This window comes from Phlebotomus papatasi, chromosome 3, assembly GCF_024763615.1.
Source record: "Phlebotomus papatasi isolate M1 chromosome 3, Ppap_2.1, whole genome shotgun sequence".
NCBI lineage: Eukaryota > Metazoa > Arthropoda > Insecta > Diptera > Psychodidae > Phlebotomus > Phlebotomus papatasi.
Window position 1 is genome coordinate 26,186,283 of NC_077224.1, and position 25,146 is coordinate 26,211,428.

Here is a 25,146-nt window from a genome sequence, read left to right on the forward strand (position 1 = left end):
AATTCAATTTTCAATTGTTCAATGGTCAAGAAAAACTGTTTACGGGGGAATAAAAAATAAACTAAGTTAATTGCAATAGTCAGAAGAAGTATAGAACTGAAAATAAAACAACATCGCATGAGGATCTATAAAAAAAAGCGATTAATTTTAATTTTAGAAAGGCTTCACCCGAAAAATCGGAACAAAAATATTTTTAGTCAGTATAATATTTCAATTCCATATCAGTTAATACTTGAGATATAAAAATGGGTGATATTTTCGTAATTTTTCAACTGTTATAGGGTCGGAGGAACGTCTGTTCGACAGGGAACCTCTATTGACACTTTTGTCAAAATATTAAAAATTATTTAATGTATCTAGTAAAATATAAGTAATACAACATTTTTTCTGTAATATACCTTTTACTATAAACAGAAATGTTCAAATTTTGTATCCCAAATGGTACAGAGTAGGATGTCAATAGGTGCTGACACGAGTTCTTAAAGTGTCAATAGACGTTCCTTTCACCCTACTTCATAACTTTTAAGCAATAAAAATTCACTATCAAATTGAACTGTCTGCTAATAAAATTTACCAAAATTTTGACTAAAACCTTTTTAAACTGAAGTTCAAATAATGCCTCACATTGTCGTGGTAAACTCCGCTCACTTATAATATTAGAACACGCCCCTTTGTAAATATATAACTATCATAATTTATTATATTTATTAATTACATTTTCAAGATGAACTATAATAGTTCAAAATGTGAACAAGTAACTTTTAAAATTAAAATTTTATATAAAGCCGAAAAAAGGAGTCACCTATAAAAAAATAGGTCACGCCCTTAAAAATAAAATACAATGAAAGATAATTAATTTCTTTTTCAAATTATTGCACTGAAAAAAAATTTTAGGTGCATCATGGTAAAGGAACTTAACCCTTTAATAGTGAAAAATTAATTATTAATGTCTATAAATAAAACTATAACAGCAATAAAGCAGAATCATTTGAGTATGTCGTCTCATTGAACGCACACAATACTCACTTTAATTGAATCATTAATTACTGAGATAAGTTTTATCGCTTTTTCATTTCATTATAATTTAAGATATAAAAATCACTGCTGCTTGGAAAATTTTAATGTGTCAACATTTGTAGAAAATATTTCTTCTATTTAAACATATCTCAAGTATTCCAAGAATATCTAAGCTTATCGTGAATTGCCTAACTTTTTGTGAAGACGAGGATGAAATCTTATCTCTCCCAATTGCTCATTTGCGTAGCATTTGAAACAGTTAATGGGAAAGATAGAGCATAACAAAGATTAAAAGCCTTTCGAAAGATCACTCTCTTCAAATGCTACTCCTCAGTTTTTTGTGAAGAATTCTACAAAAAAAACCCTCATTCAAGAAAAGCTGGATTTAATCACGACACCAAATCGAATTTTTGAGAGGAAATTTTATCGCGAAATTCGAATTGTTTATTGGGGAGATTGAAAGAACGTTTCTCATTAGCACGCGCGCAATTAATCTCGACGAGAGTTCAGTCATATTGTTATCTTATCAAAGAATGTGAGTGAAGTGACGCTGGTTCTTTGTGAAAAGAGATTTTCAGCGGTAGAATTTTACACGGAAAACCAGCTAAATTTCACAAGAAAAGGTGTTCCTTTCACTGCCTGATGACTAATTTATGTCTAATTGCGCAAAACATCTGAAAATTCCAATAAATAAAATACTTTTACGACACTCGTTGACTCAAGCGTCACTTTCCCTTTCAATGAAGAATCATCCAGAAAGCCCCTGAATCTCTACTGTCGAGCACAAATTTTTCCCATGGGATGTTCGCATCTTTTAACCCTTAGGCTGCCTCCAGGCGATTTTCTCGCAAAGACAAAGAGGCGGGAAATGCGAGCGGGCAAGTGAATTGGGAATACTTGTGGCCTGAGATAAGGTCCGGAGGCCCCTCGTGGAGTTGGGTGTCGTGATGCGAGGAATGCGGCCGCGAAGGAAGAGGAAGATGATGTAATCTGGGAATTGAAATTCGTCAGATGCATTGCCAGCTGATAGGACAGGGAAAACATCATGGGTACTCTTCATGTTCAAATAGTGCCACACAAACATGCCCGGTTCATGACCCCGCGGCCAGCAAAATTTTCCATGCCCTCAATAGATTTTCATGCGTACGCCTCTCTCCCTTTTCCTTGCAGATGCTGCAGCTGCTGGATCAGGATGAGCTACTGCAATCGGGCTGTGTTACTTGGCACAGCCGGAATTCTCCTGGCCCTGTCGGCTCTTGCCATCTATGTGGGCTTCTTCACGCCAACCTGGTGGCCAGCAACACCAGACAGAAAGGCGCCCGCGGGCACCCTTCATCCACCCAATCCACAAGTGCCCCAACCACCTTCACCCTCCACCATGCATGTCTTCCAGAACGCTGCCGTCTGCTCGGACTCTGATGTCTGCAGCCGCATTGGCAGGTGAGTCCAAAAGCCCATCAATTGCGTGATTGCGACGTTTTGATGTCACTAATCTTGAGTTTGTGGACTCATTTGATAGAGAACAATGTACCCAATATGTCCGATAAGGGCCACTGGTGAGTACATTGCCAAATTTGGAAGTGACACTCACCAACACAAATATTTGTCCAAGTTATTTTATTTGGTTATCATCCCCCTGTGTGATGCTGTTTGGCTATTCAGCAAATTATTGCTTCCACCCTTGTGAAAAATTCTTCGAGAAATTCACACTTGATTAGAAATATTGACAAAATTGCTAAGTGCATCTTTTTTTTTAAATAAAATCTAACAGACGTAAAAGATAAAGATACAAGATATAAACGTAAAAGATAAAGATATAAAGATAAAGTCTTAAAGAACATAAACAATTAAGAAAAGATCTAAATATTAGAGTTGTAAAAATGGCAGAGATCCTTAAAGATGGCTCAGAAACTAAGTGACGATTTAGAGACTTATGAAGTAAATAAACTAAAAATTAAATTCAGATAAATTGAAAATAAAATAGTGAATACATTATAATATTAAGGGTATTTCAATAGAACTTGATAGTGGAAGTATAAGACGAGTATTCTAATTAAAGGACACATTTTTTTTCGAAATTACAAGAAGAACTTCTTCTTGAACTTCTTCTGAAGAAACCAAAAGATGGGACGATAATTATTTTTGGCAAAATTTAATTTAATCAGAAGATCAATATTATGTATCTATCTGAAGTATGAAAAATCTTGCAATAATGCCCAACGCACAATAACTTTTGTTTAGTAAACATCTTTTTGACATTTCAATGAGAGTGAGTGAGATCTAGATCTAGTCATCTCGCTCATTCTCATGGGAAATTTTGAAAACATGTTTACAAACAAAAGTTATTGTGCGTTGGGCATAAGGGAATCCAATTTAAAGCACTTATCACCAAACTCATGGATCAAACGATTGGAGATGTAAATCTTAAGATATTTGGAGCACCCCAAAAACAAATGCCAATTAAAATTTTATTATTTTTTTAGTTCATTCTAATATTTACCAATAATAGCATTTGCAAATGAATGACATACAATGAAAATTTTTCACAAATTTCCATTTCGACAAGTTAAGGGGTGAGCCTGAATTAGGAGGCCAAAAATTAGCTATTTTTTTCGCCATATTTTGGCGGAGAAGGAATCGACTAAGCTTCGTGAAATATTCCTCGGTTATATGTTTTCACATATTTTATTTCATTTCATTTCATTAAGGGGTTTTCATCATTATTGGCGATTCCCCTATTTTACATATTTAAAGTCCTTAATGATGTTAATTCGTTAATTCTTGTATGAAAAAAAAACAATATAAAAAATATAAATGTGTATTTTAAAAATAAAATATTATAATAATAAATATTATTAATAATTTTTTCATCTACGGCTGCCGCCGACTTCACAAACGACCTCAACGGGCAAGTCGGCAGAAAATCCCGAATTATCGGTCGTATAAGCTGTTACATAACTTGTACAATTGTTGAAGATTCTTATAAAGTTGAATATTTAAAAAAAAGAACAATTTTCGAATAACAAATCAATAAAATAAGATAATGAAATGCTTAGCAAATGAAAAAAAGATTGGCTTTAATGACCATTTATGTTTAACTAGAGGAAAAGTATTTCTGAAGTGTATAAGTCTTTATTCATTTCAATCGATCCATGTGTTTCTAATGTCTTTTCCGCCAATTCCATTAAGGGAGCATCTAAACGGGGGGATTTTATTTCGAAATCGCCATTTTGACACAAAAGTCCCCCATTGAGCATTAGACCGGTGCATTTTTGCCATCTTTTGGCGCTTAAAATCTCCCTCTTCAAAAGGTCCATTTGTTTATGTTCGAATATTTTGACATTTCAAGCGATTTTAATTTTTTTTTTTGTTTTTCAAGAGATGTTTTTCTCGTGAACTATTTTCAAAGTTATCAAGAGTCGAAAAGCTACTGAAATAGGAACACGGTATCAATCACTCTTCTGAATGTATCGTTTAATCTTCATTAGAATATGGTCGAATTGTTAAATAGACATCCTTAAAAAGAAATAAAGAAAAGTTAAACAGAATAAAGTTGATTTATAGAAAAATAAAAACTTTGGATATTTAATTAATTTAGCAACAATATTGGCATTAAATCTTGCGTTTTTGATATATAGGATGGGGATAGATGCCCCATCTCCTCTTTCTTATAAAGTGTTCGTCATCAGGCATAAATATTAACTTTACCACTCTTTAACAAATTCTTTGATTATAAAATACTGTGTGATTGACGTTTGAATCGTTTTGAAATAAAATAGAAAGTCTTCGAGATTATCTATTTTAGTTAGAGCACACTTGGAGAATTTATAACAGAGGGTGGAGAAAATTTATCTCAGGAATGAACCACTAGGGGAGATTTCCCGAGACTCACCGGTGCATAGCACAGTGGAGTGCATTTCGAAATCCCCCCGTATAGAAGACGCCTAAATGGTTAAAATGAAAAGTAAAAAAAACCCGCTTCAAAGTTTTTAGTATTCGTTCGAGCGCTCCCAAACTTGCTTACTTGCTTATTTACTTCCGCCTCTGTTTCTCTGAAAATGCCTCGATTTTTTCTGAATTTTTTAAGCAATAATAAAAATATCAATTTTTTACAATATAATTCAGGCTACCCCGTTAAGTATGTTCCACGAAAGAAAATGTAAAATTTGCTTATTTTCCGACAAGAAAATATCACATACAATAACCTATACAAGAATTATTAAATAAAAAAAAGATTATATAAATGCTTTATTAAATTCTTCATAATTTTCATGTGAAGAAAATAAAACTATTTAAAGAATATACCCCAAAACATTGTGGTCAGAATTTTTTGCTTCATTTAACGGAATATTCAAATTTACTGAACTTCAAGAAATTATTCAATTAAATTATTTAAAAAAAATTGACAAGAAGTTTTTCCTTTTTGTTAATCACTTCCATTAATCGCAATGTTTTTTGCGAAAAAGGCATTTGATAAAGTAAAATATTTTAGTATAAAATCTTTAATACGTTAATAAATCTCTAATTTTAACATTTTTTCTTTTATGACTGAAAAATCATATTAAACCCAATCATATTGTTTGTTTCAATTATGATTCGTTTTTTTTTTGAAAATTACATAATTTTACAAGAACGTAATATTCTGGAACATAATACTTGTAAAACTTTATTGAGTATAATGAAGCTTTGCAAAGTTTTCTTTGTTCTTTATAGCTAGGATCCATTCATAAAATGACTGCACAGTGTAATGCAGTTTTATAAGAATTTTCTTCTGAAGATGTTGCAATTTGAAAAAACTGACGATCTTTAGAAAAATTTAATCTTTATTTGATATTTGATTTTGCTGAAACTTAGCAAATTCGACCAAATTTAATTGCATCTTTTAAAATTTTCAATATTGGAATAAACTCCTAGATGACAAAAGGCATTTATTTGTTTAGGTTCTTAACAGTTTTAGAGTTATTAAACTAAAATTTTAGCCAAAAAACTTTATAGCAACTCCTATTTTCTAAAATGTTCCAAAGTTTTTTTCTATTATAAAATAAAATAGACAACAGAATATCCCATTTTATGGTCAGTAGCGTAGAAAATTCGCTCGTATATCCTTAATAATAACCAAATTAAAATTTTCCGGTGGCAGCTAAAATCCCGAAAGCCAAAATCCCGAAAGCCAAAATCTCGAACGCCAAAATCCCGAAAAGACCAAAATCTCGAATTTTCAAAATCCTGAAAGGGATGAAATTATATGGAGGAAAATGTTTAGAATAATATCCCAAGACACAGAAGATTTTCCTTTGCCTCCAGCAAGCGCGGGTACAATCGTAGAAGTAGCTGTGACACTTTTACGAATTCGGGATTTTGGCTTTCGGGATTTTGGCCAATTCGGGATTTTGGCTTTCGGAATTTTGGCGTTCAGGATTTTGCCTTTCGGGATTTTGGTGTTCGGGATTGTGACCGGGACCCAAAATTTTCATATCCTTCGCTTAATTTTAAAACTAGAATATGATAGTTTCCTTACCAATTTTGTCAAGATTAAATTCATAAGATCGATTTCCTAAAATTACAAGGAATCAATTTTATAAGGATAGAAAAATTGCGATTTCATTCAAATTTAAAATACTTGCGTTTAATTTTGACCCAATGCAGTTTTTTTCTTCTGAATCGGTTTAAAGCGGTTTCTTACAAAAAAAATCTTTCTTTTTATAAAGTCAAAATGAGAAGTGACATTTATAAGCATTTGAGATAAAAACTCTGTTTTCTACTCTCGTTCTAATTAGATGTAGGGGAAAGTGCTCTCCCTTCGAACGTTCATGCCTTCGAATAATGTGAATTTCTTCTACTTTTCTTAAGAAATTTACACATGATTATCACATAATTATCAATAGATTGATGATAAACTAACCAATATTTAATAAAAATGTGTAAGTCTCTTATGAAATTAAAAGTAAATTCATATTATTCGAAGGCATGAACGTTCGAAGGGAGAATACTTTCCCCGCTTTCCCCTATACTTTTCTTATCCCCGCAGAATAAAATTGTCTAATTTAAATTTGAGAGGCCAAAAGTTGAATTTTTTAACGCAATATCATTAGCACATTTCTGCTATATATTTCTGAGCATGTATTACATAAAAGACACATTATTATCTTGTTCTGAATTATCTCTCAAACTGTAATAATTATCTTTCTCACTTTGTTAGTTAAATTTATTTATTTACACACGCAACAAATTTAAACTTTAATATAGTGTCACTATCAGCACTATTAAATAGAAATTTGTCGTAATGAAAATATTTCGTCAACAAACGGGTCGATTGAGGAAATTTTCCAGCAAACAAGAATGTAAGACTTTGACCAAATATTTCCACTAGGCAGTGTTTGATGTAATGAAGAAATTTAAATTTTCTCGCTCTATGATTAGAAAAAAAACTACGCAATACAATTTCAATTCTAATATCAATCGTCTCTGTAATAAGAAACCTTGTCAACGGGAGTGATTGATAAGCAAATTAATTTTGAGAAAGAGCACAAAAGTGGCATGATAACAATACTTATCTAATCAGTTAGCCGTAAATAAAAAACAAATGTAGCTGAAGGTGAATTTATTTACTGAACTGGTGGATAGAGGATAAATTGTAAAATGCATGGAAATGGCCATAAATTGTGGTAAAATTCGAAGGTGATTTACTTCATAATCCATCAATATTTCACACCGATCCAGTTCAAACTGACTTGGTTATGTTCTTTCTACAAAGTCAAGTAAATATCTCACGACTTTTACATTTTGCAGAATATCACATTTTCAGTCATATAGAACATCCCTCTCAAATAGCAAAACGAATCGCATTTCTTCACAACTTTGTCTGGAATTATCGCAATTGTCGTTATTTGCATTCATAGCCTTAAGACCACAAAGACTCTCTTTCAACAGTAAATTCATTTTCCTGACTCACTCTAACAATACGAAAGTCAGCTATTAAAATATCATATTAAACGCCAATTTAAGTTTGCTGATAATGAGGGAAATTATCAAAGAACAACAAGAACATCAAAGAACATCAAAGAACAACAACAATAACAAAGAACTAAGATGAATTTTAAAGTTTTTGTAAACACAATCATTTGCTCTTGGAGTTTATTTTATGATTAATTTCTTTTTCAAATTTATTTGCCTTGAAAAAAAAGGCAGAAAAAAAATTACACACATTATTTTTCAATAACTTCCTGGTTGAGGTAATAGTCATCTGAATTTTTTAATACAAAAGAAGTTTATTTTTCTTAAAAATGTTAAAATAAATTTTACTCTTTGTCATTATCTTTGGATTCAAAGACAATGTCTTCATAAATTAAAATATGGTGAAACATTACTATTTTAAAAGCACTTCTCAAAATTTTGACTAATGGTTAAAAAGAACGGTCCTTGTGACAAGCTTTGAAATTAAGGACAACTTAAACAAGTTCAATGTTTAAATTTTTATAATATTGACAGAGAGGTTCGTGAAATTTAAATTGAAACATCTAAAGAATAATTAAAAACTAAGAACAGTTATCACAGAACACAAATAATCGGTTGAATTCCCGTTTAAACGTGGGTATTTCGAAACCCATCCCGAATGCTATGCACTAGTGAATCTTGGGAAATCACCCTTTGTGGTTTGTTCCTGAGATAAATATCGATATAGACGTCTTCTATACGGGGGGATTTCGAAATGCACCCCACTGTGCTATGCACCTGTAAGTCTCGGGAAATCTCCCCTAGTGGTTCGGCATCGATAGGTGACTAGAAGTCGATGATGTCAGATCCACGCAAGAGCAAGTAACTATAGGAATGAAGGTGACCGAAATAGGCCACGAAAGCTATGTCCACATAAAGCTTAACAAAGAAGTAATAAAAAAATCAATTTCTATTAAAAATATTACATTTCAAACTTGAGACTTTAGCGCTTGCATGCAAATATGCCGAAATTTGGCACACTTAACCTAACATACTAAAATTTGAGATCGATCGATGTCATAGGGGCTGACTTCGCGGAAATTCCGCCAATTTGGTACACCCCAAATTTTAAGTCAGCCCCTATGGCATCGATCGATCTCAAATTTTAGTATGTTAGGGTAAGTGTGCCAAATTTCGGCATAGTTGCATGCAAGCGCTAAAGTCTCAAGTTTGAAATGTAATAGTTTTAATAGAAATTGATTTTTTTTATTACTTCTTTTTAAGGAGCGTTGCTGGGAACTTTGTAGACCAATTATCGCAATTATCGTCTTTAGTTTATATAAAATCATTCTTTATACTTTTTAAAATGAATAGAAATGTAGACATAGCTTTCGTGGCCTATTTCGGTCACCTTCATTCCTATAGTTACTTGCTCTTCCGGAATTCTTCCAATGTCTTTTTCACATTATCTCGTTTGTCAGCGCGACAGTTTTTGTTATTTTTTTTGAATTGTATAACCTCTAGAGTACGCAAAAACTATAAATTCATGGAAATTCGAGGAACAAAAAAGTAGCCGGAATTGCAAGCCGGCCGAAATTTGGTACACTTAGGGCCTTGACAGACATGAGGATTAGCCGAGAGACGGCTTTGCGTAAATATATTCGAAATAATGGTTAAACTTCATTTCCGTCATTTTCCACTAAGTCATCTCTCGGCTTAAGTCGCAAGTGTGTCTTGGGCATTACCCTATAACTGGACCTAATCAATAAGAAAAAAAGAACATAGGCCTTTCGACCCCCTGATCCGAGCTTCCATTTTCAATTTTTACAAAATTTTTCAGCGATAGTTCACACTTTGCCCTCGCTCTATACTTTGACCCGAGCTATAAATGAAAATAACCTTACCGGACCACATCTTCGGTGTTTATGAAGTGATTCCCGTGAAATTTTAGTATTTTGTGCCTGTGATCGACATCTTTCTGACTATAGGTTGCATCCGACCCCAACCCACTTTAGCCCGATCCTACCCTTACTATACGGAAATTGACCTTTATTTTTGTGTTTATGCACAGAGAGGCGACAATCATAACCAGTAATTCCCAACTCGAACAATTACACCCGATTAGAGACAGGAAAAAATTCCTGCCTCCACCCAGGCTTCAACTGGGGGTCTTTCGCTGTCTAAGTCTACCAATTGGACTATGGGGGCACTAGCTCTGATTGCCTTTGCCACTGATCTCAACCAATTGCCTTGTGCACATCAACTCGTTTTGACTCACATTATTTCTAATGTGTCTATTAACCGATTTCAATGAAGGCTTCTTTTCTTTAGCCTTCTGTACTTAAACTATTTAAAATATTTAGAAAATAGCCAGTGATAAGTCTAGATAAGTTTATGGTAGCTATGATTTTCTTACAGCTGATCTCGAAATGTGTACAACTCGGAATGCATGAAAATTAGTTTTTGAGTTGAATTTTGGACTAAAGAATCATAACCAATTATACCAATAAACTTCAACTCAAAATCGAATTTTCACGCTCAGAGTTGGAAGCATCCCGAATTGCAAACACTCCGAAGTTGCTTGTAACAAATTTCAGCTACCATAAGCTAATCTAACCTCATCACTGATTTTTCTTTCTTCATCAAGTTCAAAAGCTTATAAAACATAATGACATGAGTTTCTACAAATTTCTAATATTTTTAAAAATTGACGTTTTTGAAACGGAAAAGCTATTGACAGACTACTCCAGATAAGTAACGATAGATAAGATTAAATAAACCAATGGTTGAATTAGGATGATGGGATGCTTATCTCGTAACAAAATTCAGTATTCAGTATTCAGTATTCTGTATAGGGTAGATAAACCATTTCGTGTTTCCCTTGATAAATTGATATACATATTAAAAACAGAAATTTATTAAAGTAGAATATAATGGGGTATAACATTAATAAGTTCCCCTAGGGGAAAGTAAGGGTACCTTTGAACTGGGGCAGCTTTAAAATAGAGCTTTTTTATTCTAATTTTAAAAGATACTGAACCTTACTATGATATAATTTACCTCTATAAATCATCAGGAGAAAAAAGTCCAATTTCAAAACTGCCTCAATTCAAAGGTGCCCCACTACTACCTAATTATTTAATGAAACTAACATCAATTGCTGGATATTTTATACCCCCAACATCCCTTATTATAGTCAGTTTTCCCTGAGAATTTCTTTCACTTTATTTCTTAAACTTTATTTTTATCATATTCGATCAAGTTTACTAAAAAAAACTATTTGAAAAACTGTTCAAAATCCTTTTTAAAGTCGTCCCCTTCAATAGCATTTATTTTCTTTTCTCTAAATAACAAATAAATTACTTTGTCGCGCAAAAACATTTGCTGTTTAAATTTTAATAATGTTGCAATATTGCTTATTTCGTCGTAGAAATGTATCGATACTTTTTTTTCTCGCGCGCAAAATTATTGTATCAGCATCAAGTTATTGTTTTGCATATTTCTTGCTTCTTCCGCAAATAAAATTCAACTCTGGGGGCACTTTAGTATCACACCACTGGGAAAATGTCACGGTTTTTTTTTGTGTTAAGATCACACACAATTTAACTTGTGCTTCAATATCAAATTTCTGGAATGGAAATTTATATTAAAATATTTCTCCAATTTCAATCGGGTTTTTTTTTTTTTTTGGAGCGTCTGACCGCGATAGTCCACAGAGAACAAAATGTTCCGAATATTGCATAATAGAGGAACCATATATTTCTTTTTCCTGAATTAATCTTTCTGAGACACACTTTAGATGTATTTTTGGTGGACTCAAAAATTAAATATAAAATGCGCACAAGAAACACGAACCCATAGAGACGATTTCATGATAAGAACCTCTCTACAATGTTTCACGATTTCTTTTTCACCATTTTCTCGTACTATTTAATCAGCTGGTTTTCTTTTTTCTTGTCTTTCTCTATATATTCTACATGTATTTTCTTATCAAACTTTTTTAAAGTATATTTTCTTGTCGTTCACGAACCATTTGATCACATTGCGCAATTGTTTTGATGGTGTTTGTTGTTGTTTTATTTTGAAACAAGAGGGGAAAAAAGCCGGCTTACCAATTGGTAAACATTTGATTAGACTTGCCATCATTTTTAACGTTTATTGGGCAAAAATATAACGAAATAAACGAGTGATAAAATTAAAAACAAAAAATAATGAGTCATTAATGAGTAATTTATGTGATGTGACGGCATTGGAAGAGGTCAAAAAGGTTTACGCGATATTGAGTTCATAACGAACTTTTTGAACATTTTGCACTTAACCAACTGAATCTCCTCTTTTCTCTTTTTTTTCTAGAATATTTTCTTATGCTCTGTTGTCTTAAGATATGATAATATGTATTTTAAAGCAAAATATTTCACTGATTTATTCTTTTACTTTGCATGCTCGAGGTGTTTTCGAAAAGGAAAATTATTGCATTTCATATAGGAATATTCCATTCTGAGAAGGTCAAACGGTGCAAAGGGGCATAGAAAACGGTTGACAAGCATTATTCTTTGGATTATTGCATTGCTTTCTTTTATTATTCTCATTGGCGCTAAATCAAGTGCTGTTTATCTACAGTCCAATTAGTGCAAACTTACAATATAATGAGATTAGGTTACAGAAAAAAAGCGGGGGGTTATTTAATGTGAAAACCAGATCAATTTTTTAAATAGGTTATTAAGGAAAGAGACTCACTTTTTCGTGATTAAAATGGAGAGTGAATAAATAAAACACGGGATGTTTCATTAAAATTTCACGCAAGAAAAATTTTTATGGTAAAATTAACGAAAATCGGTTTTAAGTGCAAATTCTTATCATCAAGTTTAGAGTTATAATAAGATTATGTAAATAAGTTTAGGGGTGAATAAGTATAGATAGCGTGTAAACCGCGAGTGTCAGATCGGCAGATCACGCCAATCAGTCTCCCATGATCGCACTTATCGGCATCCAAAGTGAACCATGAATGGTAGATTTATTTACCCCTTAAGTACGTTTGACTAACTACGCATATTTTCCATAATAAGAGGTTTGTATTTAGTTAGGTGTGATTCTTACTCTTACACCATGAATCGGTTCACTACTAGTTCATAACCGTTTAGAATCGGTGCAATCTTATTAAGAATTCCAATGCCTTTCCAACAAGCTCAAACATGACCCCATTCAAAAACATCTAAAACATCTCCAAAAATGGAAAAATCGGACGACGCGTTTTCGAGCAATCCCAAAAAGCATAGTTTTGGTGGGCAAGGGCAGGACATCGACTTATGGGGAGGTCCCCGAAGGTCCCAAGACTATATCTCTGACCATTTGAGCTCTATAAGTGGTAACGGAACAGACGCACAGACACACAGACGGATCGATGTGACGTCATTTCTCCAAACAAAAAAAACGATTAAAACGTGAAAATATGTTGAGAAAAGTGGTTCCCGAGGGGTGGAAGATGGCAACTTTGTGGGGTGAAAAAATCGAAGGGTTATACATATTCACTGACAAAGCAACATATTTGACGAAGATGTGTGGCGAAAGCAAAATATTGAAAACTATTGTATTGAAAGTATATTTTTTGGAACCTTTTAAATGGATGGTCTGGTCAGACACCAGAGCTCTCGATATTCGGGTGACAGCTGTCAAACACATGGGAAAATCAAAAAATCCTCTCCTCGCATGCATTTTTAACCGTCAGTTTCCGTCCTAATTATCCGAATATCTGAGAGCTCAGTATATTTGATCAGCTACTAAAAAAGTTCAAGATTAATCCCGAAAGCTTCCTTTTGAACCTTTAGGTGAGTCAAGACGGTCAAGACCCTCTTGCAAGTAATGTTGATTTATATAAGTACTAGACTTGACCTTTAGCCCAATTACCAAAGATCGCGAAAATCTAAATAACAAACAATTTTATTGCGGTTCCTCGGGGTCTATATAATATGAATTGCTAGCTACAATAGGAATCTTTGTCCGCAGAAGAAATGGTCGACATAAGTCCAAATAGTGTAGACATAAATATCAGTGTTTCGTGCTAAACCATGTTTACTACTGCCCCAGTCTCCCCTAAGGTAAGTGAAGCATATGTCGACCATTGAGGTAGTATCGTCATTCCAAAATAAAATGAATTTCTGAAAATTAGTCGTTGTTTTAAAATAATTAGTACAAAGTGAGTAATTTAAAAAAAAATCATTTTATTTTGGGGTGACGTTCCAATCATGGTCGATAGATGCTTGACTCATCCTTGGACTCATCTCTTATAGTAATAGAAATACAGTAGGGGAGACTGGGGCAAAAAGTCACAAAACGGATATTTTATTTTTTTTACAAGCTACCCGAACACCTCCAAAATTTCTAATTAGCACAGTTTTATATGAAATTTACCGCTCTACAACTCTGTGAATGTCATTTTCTTCTATTTTGTTTTCTAAAAGGTAATTTTGTGATCATTCTCAAAAATGCTGGGGCAAATAGTATCAGGCATAAGATACTATCACATTTTGCCCCAGTCTTCCCTAGAGTTCCTCAAATTGGAACTCCTCAAATTTGAACGACAATCACGGAATCTGAATTAGAACCATTTTTCTTTGGTGTTTCCTCAATATTATCGTATTATATTAACTTTTATTATATTAACTTCTATTATATTAACTTTTAATAATAATATATTAAAAGTTATTTTCCTAAATTTACGAAAAGTGAATTTAACATGAATTGCGTTACGTTTTTAAAAATATTGTTCAAATTTGAGGAGTGGAAAATGTCATCTATACCCTTCAAATATTCAAATTTGAGGAACTATACTGTACCATTGAAGGGTTACTTAAGCTCATGATATCGTCAGTTAAATCAGCATTTATCTTAACTTCATTTTTGTGATTTTGAGATATATACATATTTGGAATCAGCGTAATTTTGTTTATTAAACGCACTTGTGAAAAAGAAATTTTTATAAGCCCAATAAAAATTATTTTAAACAAAAATTATCGTAAGTGCCTTTAATTAACAAAAATTTATCAGAATTTGACAAATTTCCATACAAAATTTTCAATAATCAGCATTTGCCGTAACTTCTTTTGCTCGTTTGCGTAGCTTGTAATTTGCAGCAAAATTGCAATATTTCTCAATAAAACGTTTATAAACTCTTCCAAATATCGAAAGACAGTGCGAATAGTGTAACATGAAATCATTTTAATTCAATATTTGCGAGAAAAAAGTGAGAAAAAATCCCTACCCATCTGTCATTAATTCAAAACAAAATAAGCGACGCGGAGCACAAAATTTATTTAATAAAACTTATGAAATAAAAGCTTTTAGGGACAGGGATAACAGTATTATTGACTAATTTAGTCAAATAATGGCGCTTATTATCACTAGAATAATTCAAATTGATATAATGCATTTTATAAAATTGTCGTAACTTCCAGAATCTTCATACATTGGAAGTTACGACTTTATAAATGATGGAAGTTACGATAAAATATTATTGTGTTCCTTCTAACATATTTCTCAATATTGCAGATTTTAAATAATTTTATAAAGATTTTCTAGAGTTAACTTACAGTTTATTAGTGCCACTTTCACTTTCATTATTTTGACTCAAAAGTATCGCATTCGGGGCTCATTTTTAAGAAAAATAATGCTGATCTGAAAATTTCGTCTCCTGAAAAGTTATCAAAAGGAAGTTACGACAAATGCTGATTTAACTGACGATATGCATCCCAAGATGCATTCCTACTGTTCACTATTAGTTACAAAATGTTTCGTCGCTTGAATCAGTAACCGTCCTAACTGCATATTGTGCGTTTTATTTAAAAATCATGAAAATGTTTCTATTTTGATACAAGAAATCACTTTTATGCCAAGCAGTTTATTTCTTTCACTATTTCCAATTAAAAAAAATATTGCATTCGATATTCACTTCTCACTAAAAAAAAATGAGTTAACACAATTGTTGACACAAATGACAATTTGTCGTTTTTATTGAAACCTAGATTTTTCGTATAAGAATACAACAACCCAGTCAAAAGAGTTGATTCCATGAACATTGAACATTTTATCGTCCCAGAATGTATCGTCTAGCTGAAGATTTGTACAAATATTTATTGTTTTTTATTTTCTTTGCAAAATTTATTACTGTTAATCCGCCATCGACCCCAAAGTATGCCCTCAGTAGAAAAAGTACAACAAAATGACAATAATTTGCAGACTTATCATTTTTTTCTTCTGCCTACAATAACTGAAATTGCTTCTTTTAAATGTATTTCTATATAAAATGTTTTATACATAACTCACACACTTTTCTGTTTAATTGCCTTTTAGCTTTTCTCTCTATACCTCGACGGTTCTCTTTCTAAAAACAAACATATACCACACAAACTGCGCAGTATAATCATGATGAAAATGTCTCTGCGTATTCTATTGGATTATTTTGAGCGGTGTTGTCAAAATCGTGTTTCAAAAGAGAGTCGAAGAGACTCAAATCAAAATATTTGCAAAAATAGTTTTCATCCCATCTCAACTTTTGAAAACACGTTTTCCCATCCTTTTCTTCGCGAGTCTGGCAAATAGGAAAAAGACACTCCGCGGAAGAAAAAAAAGTAATTCTTCCAAGTTGTTTTTTTTTACATCATTTTTCTTCCCAAAGTTTATTTTTAGAATGTATGAAAAACGTTGTTACTCCTGCCAGAGCGTCTGTTTTTACCGGTGTATGGGTTTGTTAAGCAGAAAAAAAAGAACCTCTGTGGTCGCGCGTTCAACAATATAAATAGTTTTGAGGTTATTTACCGCTTTCAAGCCGGCAATTAATTATGCAACATCATCTGTACATTTTAAACTCGCCAAGTTTGTGTTTTGAAATTCAATGTTTGACCACAACTTGTAGACAAATTTTGCACAATTTTGCCTCTTTGACGGTGTTTTCGACGTGCAAAATAGGAAGGTACAATCTTATCACAATATATTTTGAGGTTAGTAATTTCCCTGAGTGAGGACAGCTGTTATACTAACCTTTCCCAATCTTATCGATGTAGTAATAAAAAAAATGATAAGAATAACAGCTTGTAAGATTAATTACGTGTTTCAAGAACTATTGCACAACATCAGGTGTGAATTTCGTAAGGGCTTCTCTAGTTTTTTTCTTACACTTTCTTATCACAATTTACACCGGAAAATGGCATATATTAATAACATTTCTGTGAACAAATGTTGTGAAATACATAAAAGGTTATGCTAATTTCTAAATTACTATAGTTTTGTAGTAAATCTAAAAATTAAAATAACTTATTCTATAAAGGTCACTTAAAAATATATAATAGGGGAGGGTGGGGTAACTACACGCATGTATTACTTTCAAAAATAAAAAATTTTAGGATGAAAAATTATTAATTAGAAATTGTCCTGTATATTTTTAAACAGTCAACATTCAAGAGAAACTAACGAAAGTTCAGCTGGGTGAAACTGTCCCCCTTCAATTAGTTATCTAATTTCGTCAACAGATTTAAGTACACCAAGGCTATATTTTACATCTTTAGAATCAAAAATAGCAACTTAAAAAGATCAAAATCTTCAAAATAATATTTAAAATCCTTCTCCTTTACCTATCAAATAGGACAAATTTAGAAAAATATGCTACAGCTTCGGATAATTTGGAATTTTATACTCTTCAAAACTTATTAACAATTTCAAGGTTATGTTCAACATAACCCTACATTACAAACCTATTAGTCAAGTAAATAAGAGAGGCTTTCTATATGCAATCCAACCCCAAAAATCTTCTAATCTTCTGTTCTATTTTATAATTTGAGAAGCACTAAAACAAGTGAAAATGATTCAGAAAAATTTTTTAAAACAATTTCTTAAATAAAAAAAATACATCAACAAAATATTGAGAATCCTGAAAATTATTTTTAGATTTTAAAAAGGACTTTCAAAATCAAAATCAACTTAATTTAATTTGAATTCCCGATATAGATCTTTAATTTTCAAATGCCAATTTTACTACAGCCCTTAGCTCTAACTCAATAAACTTTGCGATAAACTTAGTTTTCCTTTCAACTGTGTAAAAATCGTAAAAATTATTTTAAAAAAAAATCTCTAACCGTCGTATTATTAAAACGTTCTATCTTGGCTGCATATTAGAGGCTCTAAGTATAATTTTACAAATAAAAGCCTGCAATTTAATATTATTTCTTATTTTTAACTTTAAAGCTCGCTTTGAGGACTATTGTCAAACTTCTAAATTACTCAATTTTTATCGTGATTTTGTGATATATGAAGCGTTTTCCACTAAAAGGATATGAATTACTTTAAAACTTAATGAAAAGATGTCAAACAAAAAATTCCACTAGGTTTTTTTGGTGACTAAAAATAATGTAATTAAATTATGGGTCCGATTTTTCTAAATGGGATTGACTTTTTACAGTAAAGACTTTTAGGCTTTTTAGGGAAAAGCTCGCAGGTTTCGCACATACTCTGACTTCGAACACTTCATGTTATTCCCAGTGTTCATCATGTTTTCAGTACGAAGCCTGAGACCCTGCTCCTAAACGACTTTTTCCCAAGTCTTGTTTTAAGAATAAAATGGGATAATGATCTTAAAACATTTTGGGAATAATTTTTCAAAATTCTTTTACCATATGAACATAATTAGTTCTATATTAATCAATATAAAATTTTAAAGTATATATGGGATTGGTTTTAGATAATATTGGGATTCATTTTAATACGTTGTACGAATTCTTTTATAAAAATTATGTTTTAGAAACAAGTGGTATTGATTCTTAAACAAATTTGGGATTGATTTTACAAAATCTGTTTTCAATTACCAAATTAGTTTTCTATTTTTCAGAATAAATTTTAAAGGTAAATATAGGATTGGTTTTAAAACGTTATGGGATTGGTTTTTTAAGCAAGTTTTAAGCAAGGAATGATGTTTTTTTAGAAACAAATTATATTGATTCTAAAACAGTTTGAGATTGTTTTTTTTTAAAACCACAAAAAAATAATTTTATGCAATAATACGATTAATTCTTAAAATTCATGTTGGAGAAACAAGTGGGATTGAGTTCATTTAATTAGCTGAGATTTTTTAGTATTGGGTATTCTATGTTATCTAGGATAAAACTAAATTTACACTTTAAAATTAATTTAATAGACACAACTTGAACAATTTTTGAAATATTTTGAAACTAATTTATAAAAATGATAGATTTTACTCGGTTTATAATTGTGCAATTTTTGTTTTAAATAAATGTTCTAAAGACAATTCAAATTGATTCTAATATATTTTAAGATACTTTTAATAAAATTTATTTTCTCCAAAAAATAGAAATAATTCTTCATCACTTTTAAATCAGATTTTTCAGACTGTCTTATGTTTGGGATTGATTCTACCTTATTTTCGGAATTGATTTTGTATCATTTTTACACACAATCTTCTATAAAAAATAGGGAAGCAAAGATTTTCCTCAAACGCAAATAAATTAACTTATATGATTGTGGAAATCTGTAACCTCTTTTATCAAATTGCCTGAAAAATATAGCACACGAAACACGTTTATTTTAGCGGATAAAACAGGTTAAAGTTGTTAAAGAATTTTATTATCATTTGTGTGACAATTTTACTGTGAATACTCCTCCTGTCTCTTTTTGATTCTTTTGCTAAAAAAACAAAAATTGAAATGCACTTTTGCCTCTTCTTTTGCACGAGCATGAGTAAATCGATGCAGCATTTGCATCATTTTGCAATTTTGCGAAAATTGGAGCAGCTCATCAGTATTATTCATCATTTTTGCGATAACAAGGATTCCTTCCTGTTTATCTTTATTCTTTCCCCAGGATTTTTTGTATTCCACATTTTCCATATCTTTTCCAGCTATTTCAGTGTATGTTTGTGTGTGTGGAGCCTTCATGCATGAACTCACGTACGACAAATTTATGGTGTGTGATTGTGTTAAATGAAATCACATTGAAGGTGTTTTTTGTCGACTCGGAAGACTTTCTCAGTTCTTTGGTTCTTTGATATTAATAGATGGAAAATTGTTTAGATGACCTAAATTGTTGTCGAAAACAAGATAACTAAAAAATCAATAGAATTCTCTTAAATTTTCATAGATTTCCCACTCTATTTTCTCGATGGAAAATCCTAATAATACCCCATAAATCAGAAGTGGGATTTGTTATGTTGCCTTAGTTCGCATACTTCGTGATTGCAGTGTACATAAGTGGATGAGTTTATAATGTATGTTTTATTCACGAAGCACGTCGTTTTATGGGATTGAAGCCAGTTTTTTGTCCACTAAGTTCACACACCATCTCATTGGCAAAAATTTTCAGCTGTGGAGGCTCACGTTGAAGCAGTACACTTGATACAGTGGCTGCAATAATAATAATGTCACGCATTTTAAGCCAAATGTATCCAAATCAAAAATATCTCACATTTTCGTGAAAAATTGAACATGACAGCAGTATTTCAAATTTCGATCAATCTATGAAAACTGCGTAATTACAAATTTTCATTTACCGAATAAATAAAAGTTGAATAAAAATATTTAAAGAAAATTTAGTGATGCATGACAAGTGTTTCATTCGTAAAATATATTGTTCTGTCTTTAAATTCGAGAACTAAAGAACTAATAACTAAGAGGAAAAAAATAAAAAAAAAATAATAGTACCTCATCGGAAGCTTTTGTAATGACTGTATTGCCGTCTAAATATATTTCAAACCAATTATGATTTTTATACTGTCCCTAAATACATAATTTCGCATTTTTTTAGTCGTAAGAATAATTTACAATTTACATAGTATTTCTTTAGAAACTTTTGCAACTTTCTGTTAGAGGATAGGTTCCTTTTGTTTTTTTTTATAAGTTCTTTTAAAATAAAGGCATTATGAGTTTCCATGGTTTTCCTATAAACCAATTTTAAAATTAGGTGAAATTAGATAGGTTCAATTTTTCTATTTCGACATAGTCAATGTAAAATTGATTACAATTTTGCGTTATGAATTTATAAAGGGAAGTGGGGCACCTTGGCATCGGGACGCCTTAGAAATACGGCTTTCTTCCTCCTACTTTTTAATGGGAATGTGCCTGATCATAAAATAATTTAGCTTCACGATTGGTTTGTGAAGCTAAATCATATCATACGAAGGTCAAATTCCGGGAAGAAAAAAACCCGCTCGCAAAGGTGTCCCACTTTCCCCTATTAGGAACAAATTAGCTATAGCAACTTCTAAATGTTATCAGAAATTCTGGGGCAAAATGTGACAAGTTTAAAATTTCAATATTGTACATTTCCCCAGGAGGCTGATATAGCCTTCATGACCCGTCTCATATGTTCAAAATTGCATAAAATTTAGCAAAGAATATAAAAAAAAATAAAATATATATATATATATATATTAAATTTATGATCACTATTTTTGAAATACTTTTCTTGTTAAAGATTATATCAATTTTAACCTATTTTTCCAAATTATAATTTGTATCTGCTAAACATGCTTCTGTTTTCCATTTTAGAATTGTCAGGATATCGTCTAATGTTTCAATATGACAGAATACAAGGGGTAAAATGTGACAAAAATCGGCATTGAGTCGGACAAAAATCGGCATTCACCCACCCCAGTTAAGTCTTTTAAAAGATAGTGATCGTTAAAAATTTCGTTACAAAGTTGCTGTTCTATCCAAAAATTGCGCATTGTCATTAAAATTATCAATCAAATTTGCAATTGTTAAGTTATACGAGCATCAAATCTACTCTGAAAAAGAAGTACAGTACGACTCCGATAGAGTCAACACATTTGATTCTTGTATATGTTCAATATTCTAAGTTATTAATTGTTGCAGATACTATTCTCAAGAAAATTTTCTCAAGGTCTTACTTAACAAAATTAGTTTAAAAGATCGACATAAAATCTGGAATTTTACAGTTTTTATCACGGTATATTTAAAATTTTTAGGAGTTGACTCTATCGGAGTCGTACTGTATTGTCACTTCAACAAGACTAGTTTGTCAAAAGGATGCTTTCTATATAGAATATGGAAAGTTTTGTCTATGACCAATCTATGACCAATTTTATCTTGTTAAAACTTTGCTAAGTGTTTTGTTTTTTCATAAAAAACTTGAGATAAAGTTTTAGTCATTTTGAAAGCAACATCCATTTGATAAAATTCTAACAAAATCCTTTTGGCCACTTTAGAAGCCTTTTACTGCTTTAACTCCACATGGAGAGCAAGTCCGTCAAAAATTTGCACTTTCCACCCCCCCCCCCCCGAGAACAACTTTTCTTAACAAATCTTTGAGCGTCAGGCGATTTTTGAAAAGTGGCGTTACGGTGCTTTGCCGTCTGTCCGTCCGGCTGTTGGCCTAGAGCCCAAACGATTAGAGATAGCGACTTGGGGCCTTCAGGGTACCCCCCCCCCATAAGTCGACCCGAGAATTGTTTATATACCCCTCATTTCTCCCTACCCATCTCTTTCCCCTCCAAGATTGCTTTAGAGTAAAAATGGGGCTTTTTTAATCGTTAAATACATTTACAATGGGCTCCTTTTGCACTGTGCATATCTGTTAGTACTTCAGAATTCGAAACCTTCTGGAGCTGACTTAAACCTTCAGTCTGAAACCTTTATTAGCCAATTCTACCACTAAAATAGTAAAACATTTAAGAATAATTGTGAAAATTTTACAATCATTCTGTCTTTATCAGCATCAACTTAAAAAATGGTCTTTTAATAAACTGTTTAAGGCCAATATAAGGATTTTAAATTGAAAGATTTAGTGGATATATTGACCAAAAAATCATGTTTTTTTTGATAAAAAATAAGGTGGTCCTATTCCGATAGCAGCCACTGTATTTGCAGTCTTTCTTGGTTGTGCTTGCTTCTTTTTGTTCCCAGTCAATTGCACTAACACATAGGACAGACTTACAACTACATTTAAAGTGGAAGTGATGTTGAAATGTGTCCAGATAGAGCCCCACTCCTCAGCAAGATTTCGCGCAATCGTGTCGCAGTTGAGTATAAATAGTAGCACGAATTGAGTTTCGATTTTAGTATTTCAATTCCAAGGCTACGATTAGCATCGACCAACCGTGCAACCATTTTAAGTTCTATTCTATTGAATTTTACAAGTAAAAAGTGCTAATAAAGCAGTATTGCTGAGAATCAATAACTTCAAAATCAATATATATATATATATATATAGTTTGAGAAGCAATACAAGTGTTTTGAAAAGCTGCAGAACAAGTTCATAAAAAAAAACTACTTAAAAGTCCTAACGGCGCAGTAAGAAGAAGAATAACTCTGTGAAGCTGAAAAATTGGCAAATAGTGTGTTGAAAATTCGAGAATATTCCGGGGACAAAGAGGAACAGCTGCAAATAAATTCAAAAAAAGAAAAAACTGAATTCATCTTCCCTTGTTGGTGGACTGGAAAAGATGTCCGAGGTTCATTTTGACGAATACGAACACTACAATTTTGATCACGATAAGCACATCTTTTCGGGACATAGTGGCAAGCAGAGATCCAAGAAGGAAGCCAGCACACACACAAATCACTTTGATCCCAGTGGACATTCTAGAAAACTCCTTACCAAATTGATGAACACAGAGAACAACAGGAAGGAAGCTCCAGCTGCTAAGAAGAACTGAAGGAGAAAAAAAGCCAATTTGCTCTAAAAAAAATTGTGTTAACACAACCTGAACTCTTGAAGACGTTCTTTTCTCCTTTATCTCTTATGTGTTTCTTTTTCTTTCATCAACGAATTCCATGTACTTTTTCTTCTGTGTGTGAGTGTTTAAATAAGCATTAAAAAATACATTAAAAAAACCCCAGGGTTAAACAAAAAAAATAATAAACAAGTGCAAAAAGATAATACAAAAAAAATAATAATACATAAAACCGTGTGAAGATAGGAGAGTGTTAGTGCGAGGAAGTGCGCAGGCCATTATCTTCCTCCTCGCATTCCCGATTTTCTTTTGCAAAAAGGCCCAGGAGGGAAGAGAGAGAAAGGGTGATTGGTGCACAAGAAATGGCGAGCGATCTTGTAATACCGGTCATGTGCACTCCAGCTGATTCTGGAGTGGTACTAACACAAACCACAGCTGACGTGGAGACAAAGCATCCAGATGAGCACTATACCGGGGGACTAGTAGCATCCATGCTATCCCGATGGCTTCTCAGCACAACCTTCTACTCCAGTGCCCTCCATCATCAAAAGTACCGACCGCCCAGCCCAAGCACCTCATCAATAGATTGAACCAGGATAACCCCAAATCCTGGCCTCTCAAATCATCCCATCATCTTCATCTCCTCCACTCATCATACCCCCTACTCTTAAAAAAAAAATTAATTCGTAAGACATGAATTGCTGTGTTTAATGATAAAACTTACTATATACTCTACGATAAGTTGTTAGAAGCTATGAAGAAAACAATTAAAAAATAAAAATACATTTATCGAGTTAATAAAGTAACAAAAATAAAAAGTGAATTAAAAAAGAAATTAGCTTGTAAAATGACAAAAAAAAACACAAACCAATAAATGAATTGATATAGAAAATCAGCTAGAGTCTCTTTGTCTCCCCTGGAATCATCCGATTGGACAATGACTGACCTCCAGCAATTGAATGGCAAGAGCAGGGTTCAACAAAGTGAGATTGCGAGCTCAGTGCATGCACCAATTTTTCCCAGTGTATAGGGATGTTCTCAAGAACATTGTGCAAAATTTTCACATTGAAAACATTGACCCAGAAAAAATGAATAAATCACTGAACTTCGAATGCGAAAAACCTTGACATGACCAGAGAGAACTTCCCCACAAAAAGAGACTGCTCAATATCAAGCGGAAAATTAATGCTCTGTGGGGGCAGATAATTGCGATTTTCGATGAAAATGAAGAAGTTGGAAGACAAAAACCCAAAGAGAAATGCTTGAAATTTTGTGTTTCATTTGTCCTTTAGAATTAATTCCTCATGTCACGGTCTTTTGATTTCGAGCTCGATGGTGTCAAGGGGTGATTAACTTGTTAATCTCAACTTTATCCTTTGCTTTAGTATCTTGAACTTTGCAAATTAATCTACAATCTTGGCTATTTGATGTCTCTCTGTGTATAAGAGATTTGTCCTTAATTGTCCTCACATCTTAATTGGTGTCTGTTTCTTCAATTCTTCTTC

The 25,146-nt window shown here is 32.3% G+C and overlaps 1 protein-coding gene across 3 annotated transcripts in view; it reads left to right on the forward strand.

The window, feature by feature from the left end:
• The window catches only part of LOC129807374 (glutathione hydrolase 1 proenzyme-like), a 53,165-nt gene that overhangs the window by 16,309 nt on the left and 11,710 nt on the right, over positions 1-25,146 (forward strand). For all 3 annotated transcript variants that reach the window (XM_055856592.1, XM_055856590.1, XM_055856591.1), the window contains one exon: positions 2,188-2,457. In XM_055856592.1, the coding sequence (XP_055712567.1) occupies positions 2,188-2,457 (270 nt within the window). The remainder of the gene's footprint in view (positions 1-2,187; positions 2,458-25,146) is intronic.